This window comes from Anolis carolinensis, chromosome 5 (genome assembly GCF_035594765.1).
Source record: "Anolis carolinensis isolate JA03-04 chromosome 5, rAnoCar3.1.pri, whole genome shotgun sequence".
NCBI classification, from domain to species: Eukaryota; Metazoa; Chordata; class Lepidosauria; order Squamata; family Dactyloidae; genus Anolis; species Anolis carolinensis.
Genome location: NC_085845.1, coordinates 80,775,452 through 80,786,164, shown reverse-complemented (window position 1 = coordinate 80,786,164; position 10,713 = coordinate 80,775,452). Strand labels below are relative to the sequence as shown.

Sequence of the window (10,713 nt, the reverse complement as noted above, 5' to 3'; positions counted from 1 at the left end):
TTTTATACTATAGGCCCAACTTACCTGTCCAAACTTATATCTCCCTATGAACCAGATAGAGCATTAAGATCCACCGGGGAGGCCCTGCTCTCAGTTATACCACCTTCGCAAGCGCAACTGGTGGGGATGAGAGACAGGGTCTTCTCAGTGGTGGCCTCTCAGCTATGGAACTCTCTCCCCGACTATATTAGATTGGCCTCCTTCCTCCTGGTGTTCAGGGAAAAAAAATAAGTCCTCGCTCTGGAACCAGGTCTTTAAGGAATAGGGCAATAATGCAACATGGAACAGACACAAATGCAGAAGTGTGAAAGGCAACCATGGGTTTAGGGTTATGTTTTAAATGTTTTTAATAGTTTTATTGTATGTATATATTCTATTTGTTTATTGTTTAATATGATGTATTTCTTCACTGTGTTTTGTAATGCGGCACTGAAGTGGCCAAGTTGTAAGCCAGTCTGAGTCCCCTTCGGGGTGAGAAGAGCAGGGTAGAAGTACAGTAAATAATAATAAATAAGATCACACCACTCCATTTGCGGAGCTTGTTTCCAAAAAAATCAAATCAATCTGAACAAATTTTTACAAAATTAACCAAAAAACACTACATTTTGAGAGTTTTGATCTGTACGTAATATTCTGTCATCTTACTGTTGGGTTATCTAGCAATCCTGTATGCATTTTCAATGTGGGATGGTTTATGTAGTTAGTTTTGTTTGTTGCTTAGTAACCTGAAGCCAAGCTGCATTTCAGAGTTCACGGCACCATTTTAGGGAAATGGGAAATGTGGGAAATGGGAGTATATTTCCTGGAGACTTACAGGAAATGACATATGCCTTTAGAATTTGGAGCATAAAAGGAAAGACTTTCTTTTGTTCTATCTCTTTGGCTCTTTGCTCTTCCTGTTTCTTGATCCTGCCATGCCATGTTGATGTTACTCTTTGTTAAGAGATATGTAGTATCCTGAACTGTATTCTTTTGGAACTAAGATGTTTTTACCTGTATGAACATCATCATACAAGATTGTGAGTAATCGTATTTTTACTATTTTGCTTTTGATGTCTCTGATGCTTATTTTATGCGCATGACTCTTTAAAGGGAAAGGGAGGCTGCCTATTTTGCTTTTTCTCACCTCTGCTCACATAAACCCCTAGTCTTCTGCATTTTTGCTACTCTGCACCAATATCTAACTATATTGGTATCATAATCCTAACAGGTTATAAATATATTCCTAATACTTACTCATTTTTCAACTTTTTTTTTGTTCGAGAAACAAATTTTATATTTATGTTGAGACTTTAAATAACCTTGTTTTATCCCTGTAGTCCCAAGTCTTGTAGAGGATTTGCTTTGTGGGCCATCTTTTATAGCTAGACCAAGGCAGGAATGAGAACCTCCCCTTTCCTCTCTGAAATGTATACCACAAATGACAAGCCCAGCAACCTGTCCATTTTTGGGTATTTCTGTACCGCTGCTTATTGTAGCCCATTATAAGGAATGGCAATCAAGAAATCTACAATGTAATGTCACAATATCAAGAGAAGAAGTAGTCAAGCAGCTGCCAATATAGGCCTATTTCTGGTACAAAGGATCACCTGAAAATTAAACAAAAATGACCAACCCAATACTAATAATAATAAAAAACTTTTCTAGAATAACAACAAAGGTCTGTTTTAAAGAAATGTTTTATTTACTACCTTCTAAGAAAGCATTTTTAAATGAAACAACAACACACAAAGAACAGAAATACAGGAGAACCTCCACGCTAACAGCACGTTTTAAAATAAGGCAAACATATATAATAGTTTGTTCTTAACCTAAAAAAAAGTTCACATTTCAAGTCATAATTTGCTTCAGTAGTGTATAAATGAAATGGTTCAGAAATGGTAATAAAGTCAAACCACAGACTGGTGGCTCATGTGAAGCCTGAAGGACCTCAGTGGTTTGACTCCCCGGCATTCAGCCTTTGCCCCTGCCCAGAGTTCCTATGGACAAGTGCATTTGAAAGAGTATCGCCCTGTTTTAGTTTGGTATTTGCTGGTAATGAAGATACTATACATGCCCATGTAAAATACAGAAAGAAGTTGAAATATGTAGAAAAACAACAACACAAGTACCTGGATCTATTGGTGCAAGCCCTCGAGTATTTCATATACTGTATATAATACAGGCTCAGGTCTCATTATTATTGCATGCTGATGCACTGAAGAGAAGAAAAAGATGCATAGCCCAGAACATTGAAACATACTCTTTTATACTAGAATTTCCAGAATCCCCTAATCCACTATGGCCTCCTGGGAGATATAGTCCAGGAAATTAACCACTGCCTTTTACTATTAGCAGCCGTTCTGTGAGGACTTGCGTAGTGCAGAAGAAGAGGGAGGAAGAAAATTGTGGAAAGACTACTTGGCCATATGGGTTAAAAATTTATTTAAGAACTAGCAGAATTCATCTTCCACTATTTGTGAAATGTTGAAATGCCTCTATTAATGTGATAAGTCCAAAGACAGGAGAACTAGGCTATGGTAAAAGTTCAATGCACCTTCTTGAGGCTTGTACTTCAAGGGCAACAGGACTTTTCTGGGATGCTAGATTAAAGTACTTCAGTAGTTAAGGTGGCCCTTTGAGGTAGGGTGTAGCAGTAATTCCAGCAATAGTAGGCATATTTTTAAAGGGCCACCCTTTGGAAGGGAAACAAACAATTACAGCTAGGGGTGTGTGAAATGGGTGGAATCAGTTCTGTTTTCTTTCTATTTCCATTTCAGGTTTCGGGTCCCACCCCCCACCCCTTGGTTCCAGTTCTGTTTTCAGGAAGTTCCTTCCCAAAATGGAAACGGAACCCTGGATCCCAAATTACGAATCTGAACGGAGCCCTCCTAATCTCCGGGAATTTTCCTGGAAACAGAACAGGGGAAGGGGGCACCCAAAATTCAAAACAAAAACAGAATGAAAACAAAACAGATTTCTGTTGTTTCACACCCCTATTTACAGCTATCTATTTATGAAAAAGATACTCTTGAAAATATGCATATTTCATCTTCTAACTTAAATTCAGAGAAGTTTTTCAAACTAGACTCTATTAGAAATGATAATGAACTGCATACAGTGGTGTTTAAATAATCATTATCTAAGCCAGGCATGGGCAAACTTTTTTGCCTTGGGGCCGCATTGCAAGCCTGGCCAGGGGGGGATGGGGGCCGGGCACACACAGGGCAGGGGTCATCCTTAGGTTGTTCTCCTGGAATAAGGATGGGGCTGCTCACCCCATTCATATGCTGGGAGAAAGGCAAGACATGTGGCGACTGCCCCATTCCTCCTCCCCTGATGCTCGGGCTGTCCCCTTGGCACCTCTCTCAGGCCCCACATGCCTTCCTCAAGGCATCCTCCTGGCATAAGGATGGGGTCTCTCACACTATCCTTATGCAGCGAGACACGTGGTGGCTGAGAGCCCTGAATAGCGCTCTCAGCTGCTGCATGCTTCCCTCCCTCCTACGTCTTTTTGGCATAAGGATGCAGTGGGCCACTATATCCTTATGCCAAGAGGACAAGGAAAATAAGGAGGGCCTGAGTTTACCCATGCCTGATCTAAGCCCATGCATTTGACGTATGCTTTAGGGATTCACATTGGCCTCATATACATACCACATTAAGCCATGGTTTGTTGATTTAGACATGAATTGTCCCACAAATAACCAGAAACACCACTTGTTCTTTCTGTGAGGTTTTTTAAAGAAAAATTTGTTTTATCTTACCACTTGTCAGCTCCTTCTCGGGGAAGATGTAAGAGGCAACCCGCAATTCTGGAACACATACGGAATGAGAAGCCATGGTTTTAACAAATCAGAGTTCATAAACCAACAAGAAACCATGGCTTCTCATTGTGGTGTGTGGCTCTTTGACAAATCATGGCTTATTTGTAAGCATGGGTTCAGCTACATCAAGAAGCCAGAATTCAACAAATCACAAACTGGTTTACTGCTATGTGCAAAACTGACCATTAAATGCACCATTACATGCACAGATTGACATCCCAAAATATTGTATGCATACCTCAGTACACCTCTCCATCTCAATAGTGTTTCTAGACTTTCTTCCAGCAATAGGAGATTTTTAGACTTATGGCACCTCTCTTCAAAGTGATTGGGGAGAAGCAGGTGAGGAAGCACTATTGTTACTTCCGAATGTTTACAGAAGCTGCCTTCAAAGTCCTTCAGATCCACCCATCAATAGTATATTATTTATTGCACACCTCACTTTAATATAGCATTTAGGTGTTCCCAGGGCATGTCACATAACACAGACTGAACCACAGTCCAAAGCAATGTTTTCAGCATTTTATACTCGCTTCATGACTAACTAAAAGCCTTTAAACAGGCCACAAAATACTTCAATAATATTACTTGACAAACATCTTTTTGAAATAAAACATTGGCTCTGTGGCATGGCCATAACAGACAGCAAAATAACATGACTTTGAAAATATATTTTGAAAATATTTACATGATCATTATATTTAAATCCAAATTTTCCCAATCCTTCCTTCTCCAGTGTGCATGTGGAACTCCCCTTACAAATAACGAGAACTGTGGCTGGAAGGGATAATAAGGCAAGAGAATAAATTCCATTTAATTGTACTATTACACCCTTGTTTCAATGTGAAATCTAGTAAAGCTGCTATAAAGAGCAGGGTGATGTTGTAGGTGGGATTTTTTTTCTTTTATATAAGGCACATTTGGTCCTAGATTATACTAGTATACATTCTTTGTCTCTGCTATGGTATTAAAAGTATTAACTCGTATTTAAAGTCCGGGAACACAAGAAGTCCGGGAACACAAGAGCACATGGGAATGAAAAGGCGGTTGTTCACATGCAAGGATGTGGCCAGAGATGAGAAAAACTGTATGCTGGAAAGAGGTATAAGAAATCACAACTAACTATCTCTTATTGCATCTTTGCACATGGAAGGATTCCAGATCGCTCCCACATATGCCTTCCATCTACACATTTACTTATTTGACAAGGTTTTAAACCAGGGCTGCATATATAGAATAGTTCTGGGAAGATACAGAATGCCATTGCAATGTGGTAGGAGCAAAGCTTCTTAAGAAGGTATATTTTGTGGCCTTCTGGTTTTTTAAAAAATGGCAAAAATATTAAAAATTGACAACGAATGAGAATTGCATCTTGGTTAATTCTGAGTAGAAGTCACCAGAATTTGAAGATGTCATTCATATTCAGAAGGGAATGAACCTGAGATCAATGAATAGGGAAGAAATGAAAACGGAAAGACTTGCTGATCCTTAACTCTAAATGGCTGCATCTGTATTATTTAGCCATGTTAGAACTGGATGGCAAACATTTAGAAGGTAATATGCTAGTTAGTATTGAAGCTGAGTTGATGCCTCCTTACATTATGAGCCTGAACAAATATAAAAATCTAGGAACAGCCAGTTCAGGGCAGGCCTGCCAATTAGAGCTTTCTTTATACATTCATGTTCTTACCATGTAGAAAATGGTAAACCGAGACTAAAAAAATGGATTCATCTATAAAATAACCAGATAATCAAGAGATCATTTTTGGCATTGTTTTGTGTTCCGGGATTTTAGACAACATAATACAATATATCGAGAAGAGGAAGGAGTTAATACTCCGGGTTGCTGTGAACTTTCCAGGCAGTATGGCCATGCTCAAGAAGCATTCTGTCTGATTATATTGGTTTATGTTATACTCAATTAACTAATATTAGGTTTAATTTGATGTTAGGTTTTTAACGCTGTATTCATATGTGTGGTCTTGTTGAGATTTTATGCCAATATTTATGTTTTTTGAAGGTATTGAATGTATGCCATTGTTTGTTGGACTCTGCCCTGAGTCCCTTTGGGGAGATAGGAAGGAATAGAAATAAATTTTTTATTATTATTATTATTATTATTATTATTATTATTATTATTATTATTATTATATTCTCTCCTAATGTTTTGCCCACATATATGGCAGGCATCCTCAGACCTCCAACCTCTGAGGATGCCTGTCACAGAGGTCAGGCGAAACGTCAGGAGAGAATGCTTCTGGAACATGGCCATTCTGTCTGGAAAACTCACGACGACCAATGATTCTGGCCATGAAAGCCATCGACAACACAGTCCATACTCCCTCTCTGTATCTTTGTCTCTCTTGACATGTTGACCATGATAAAAGGGTATGATTAAAGAGTATTGTGTTTGCATAAATAAACACATTGTATGATTTCTTCCGTATGTAGGAACATAATATCCTTACACTGACACAAATTTAGACTTCTCCAAAGTCTAAGCTATCACTGCAACTTGATTATTTTAGCTGGAGGCACCAAGAATTACATCAATTGTTTTCTATATGCAAAACCCTATACTGAGAAGGCAAGAATTCTGATTTAACAATTCATAGAAAGCCAGCTTTTAACAGAGGGACAGCTCTGAATACAGAAACCTGTGGGTAAGGTCTGGAGTAATCTAGATTCGGAATTCACATGTGCAGTGATACCATAAGGACACACAAATCCAAGTTTGTTTTTTTAATGTTAGTTAACTACCTCCGTAAAGAAATGTGTAAAATTAATCTTCTTATATTATATAAAAGGTTTGTTTCTGCTGTGTGTCTAAAATATACAGAATTCTGTTGAATACAAAAAAAATGGTTCTATGGAAAACTATTTTTTTTAACACTAAGCATAATTCAACTTGAGCAAACAGAAGAGGGCTTCTTTATAACAGCAGATGTTAAGATGTGGCTCTAGATAACAAAGAAACCATACAAGTGCCAGGACGCAATGCAGAGGTCTCAAGCACTTTCAAATTGCACTTTCCAGTTTCACGTTTTAAATAAGACACACATTTGTGTTTATATATATATATATAGATATATATATTTTAAAAATCTATTGCATGTACTCTTTAAATATCGAATATAGTTTTCAAAATATATTGTTTAAAAACTTTTCCCTACCTGCTCAGGTGCACTTTTTAAACATTTAGTTGATATATTATTAAAGGCACTACAAAATAGACATCTCTGGAGTGCTGAACTTGCTAAAAAATAACCTTCATACCACAAATATAGTGAAGATAAAAATTGAAAAAAACAACAACAACCACTATTGTATATAAACCTGTATAGAAGAATGGGCCCTGAAAAACAAGCCATTTTAGAAATGTAGGAATATAGGCATATTTTTTAAAAGCCTAAAAAGTTAGTAAAAACTTCATGTGTATAAAAGATTTCAAACATGATGCATTGGATATAAACTTCACTTCCAGGTTTTATCGGTTTACAGACATCCAGACATATTCTTCTGCAATAGGTTCATTCTTCATAAATAGTCAAATGTTCCTTCAGGGTTCTCATAACCTATCCCACCTTCACCAATAGCCAGAAGTCTCAATAGGTCTGGTAGACATCATGGATCGGAACCTGGATGGTTGCGGCTGGAAACGCCTGAGGGATGTACCCCGCATATCCCCCGTAAGCTGCAGCAGCAGCTGCGGCAGCTGCATTCTTCTGTAGTGTGGCTAGCGTTGCTGTTGCTGCAGCCGGGGCAGCAAATGGGACATAACTGGCACCGTAGATTCCTGCAGCTGGAATTCTCTGCATGTTTGGAGCCATGGTGTATACGGGAGTTATGGGGCGACCCTGGAAAAAAAAATTGATTTCAACAGTCAACCCCAAATGGATTTTAATAGGACCCAGTTATGCATTCTTTATACTGAAACAAGGTTGGCCCACCCAAAAGGTCTAGGGCCTAAGGACCTTATCATATGTGTCACCGAAGGAAGTCAGGCAATGCGGGGTGTTGGGTGACCATGCGGTGTGGTGAATCCGGTGGTGCTCAGGGGGATCCCACCACCCAAAGCCCCACATTGCCCAGCTTCCTCCCTACCTCATCCCATGGGGGGAAGTGTCCTCCATCTGGCTTCCCCTGTAGATCCCAATGTAACACAGGAATCCACCCGTGTTGTCGCCATGGCGGCATACACCAGTTCCTCTTTAGTTTTGTGATGGAGCCCTGCCAGAAGTAGCTGTCCATCATGGGATGGGGGCCAGCGGCCTCCGTTGAAAAACTAAGGAGGAATCGTTGTTGCCGCTGAAATTTACCCCATTTGATGAGGTTGTAATTCTACTTTGGGGAATAGACTGACAAAACACAAATAATCCGACCCCCCACAATAATAATAATAATAACAACTTTATTGTTATCCCACCCTATCTCTTGGGGAGATAGGGCGGGATAAAAATAAAATTATTATTATAGCATCGAAAGGCCAGTGTTTCAAATCCAGGGAGCAGGGTGAGCTTCTGCTTTTAGCCCCAGCTTTTGCCAACCTAGCAGTTTGAAAACATGCAAATGTGAGTAGATCAATAGATACCTCTCCGGTGGGATGGTAATGGCGCTCCATGCAGTCATGCCAGTCTCATGACCTTGAAGGCATCTACGGACAATGCTGGCTCTTCGCCTTAGAAATGGAGATGAGCACCAACCCCCAGAGTTGGACACGACTAGACTTAATGTCAAGGGAAAATCTTTATCTTTATCTTTACTATATCCCCAAGGGGACTCAGGGCAGGTTACAACAAAAAATTGGCAAACATTCAATGCCAGATGTCAACTGGGGTGGGGATTTAAAAATATTAATACCCCTCCAATAAATTTAAAAAGTGCATTGGTGCTTCTAGATGTTTCCAAATAGCAAACTTATTATCTTTCTTTTTTTGGCCAAAGGGCTGTCAAGAGTCCAGAGGGATCAAGGGATACACTGCCTTAACAACAACAACAACAACAACAACAACAACAACAACAACAACAACAACAACTTTATCCTTGTACCTTGCCTCCATCTCCCCAAAGGGACTTGGGGCGGCTTACATAAGAAAAACAGTCCATTAATTTAAAACACAATATAATAACATAGCTATAAAACAACATAACATGACCATTATTAAAACCAAGACATCAACTGTGTACAGAGGGTGTTTGGTACAAAACTCTGAGTAAAGTCAATGAGTAAAATAGAGACGGGCGGGGGACAAGGAACCGATCGCATTAAAACACTAAAATCTATAAAATTGGGAGGGCTGGTGGCCTCTTCACTCAAAAGCGCACCGGAACATCCATGTTTTTAGACTCTGGCAGAAAGTGGACAACGAAGGAGCCAGTCTAATCTCCCTGGGGATTAAAGGGCAACACTAAGCCCCAGCGCTGCATTTTAGCAACAAGGGCGGATTATTTTTCTTGATATAAGGAGATCCTATTTTACTCCAAGTACCAACAGCTACTTTGAAAATCTTCATGTTCTCATCCTATATGAGTTTCACCACATGTTGAAACAGTACAACATGTGGATGAATCCTCTGTTGTAAGGGACACTGTAGAAGTGTGGACATGAAGTTCAAAGGAAGATTATGGCATAGGAAAGAAACACATGATCTAACTGAAATTTCCAAGTTAACTAAGCATTCAACAGCCTTGGGTTCTGTTCTGGATTTTGCTTTTTAAAATCCAAAAACCGTGTGATTACAGCATGAAAGCAGGCTTTCTGTCTATTTCATACAAACATAGTAAAAACCACTGAATTAAAAGTTACCTGAAAGGGAGGAGGGGTTGAAACGGCAGGCATCACAGCTCCAGCGGCTGCGGCGGCAGCTGCAGCTGCAGCGGCACTGGCTGGATCCTGCTGGACAGCAATAGGGCTAATGATATGCTCAACCGCATGGATCTTCCCGTCTTCTAGCATCTTTGCTGTTGGTGCAGCTTGAAACATGGAATACTGGGTACCAATAGTCGGAATTGCCACTAAAACAGACCAGAACAAGGCATTGTCAGATGTGAAAAAACAACGTTGTTCATTAGACTACAACTAAAATTTATTCCACTCCTTAACCTAGCAGAAAAATAACTTTTTGGACCGAAACTCCCAGAGTCCCAGCATGACCAATGACATGACTATCCTCCAAAGTTCTAGGATCAGATGAATTATTACATTTTAGCTTGAGACCACTAACTCATACAGCTCATTTTCATTTTGACTTCTCTGTTGAAAAAATAAATCTCAGTTATGACGTTAACCTTTCCCAGCCTGACACATTCCGTAACTGCTGGTCATGCTAGCGGGGGCTGATGGGTATTGTAATTAATATAGACAAATATGAAAGCTGGTGTAGGAACCAGAACACTAACCAGCTTCCAGACACGACTAAAAACTACCCCCATTTGCTCTCTGCAAAATTCAGAAATGTTTCATATTTCCAAAGTGCTACTTATAAATCTGATATGCAAGTTGCAAGTAACCTACTTTGCTAGCTTGAGAGCAGCTCCAGTTGCCTCTCGAGAGTACCAACGCTAAACATGGCACAATTTACAACTGTAGTATGTTGAGATTGAGAGGGAAAGATCCGCATTGCAGATGTATGCTAATGTATGCATAAGGAATACAGAAATGATGATCTCTAGGTGGCCCACAGTGCACAAAATATAGTATAACTCCTTTATCCATGGGGATACATTCCTGAACATATTGAGGAAATAGAAAATCATTGATGATAGTGATCCCCATTGAAAGAAAAGATTTCCTTTGGAAGTTACCATACAATTTTGCAAAGGAGGGGGGTGCTTAGGAAATTCCCAGAGAGGTTGCCTCTAGGAATTATCTAGGTCTTCCACTGTGACTCTATATTAACTTTGGGTA

General features: G+C 39.5%; 1 protein-coding gene across 6 annotated transcripts in view; it reads right to left on the bottom strand.

Annotated features, from left to right (window-relative positions):
- Positions 1 to 1,663: 1,663 nt before the first annotated feature.
- rbm47 (RNA binding motif protein 47) overlaps positions 1,664 to 10,713 on the bottom strand; it is a 121,715-nt gene continuing 112,665 nt past the window's right edge. For all 6 annotated transcript variants that reach the window (XM_062981662.1, XM_062981667.1, XM_062981665.1 and 3 more), the window contains exons 4-5: positions 9,613 to 9,821; positions 1,664 to 7,663 (exon numbers count right to left, since the gene is read on the bottom strand). In XM_062981662.1, coding sequence (XP_062837732.1) covers positions 7,412 to 7,663; positions 9,613 to 9,821 — 461 coding nt within the window. In that variant the 3' untranslated portion in view covers positions 1,664 to 7,411. The remainder of the gene's footprint in view (positions 7,664 to 9,612; positions 9,822 to 10,713) is intronic.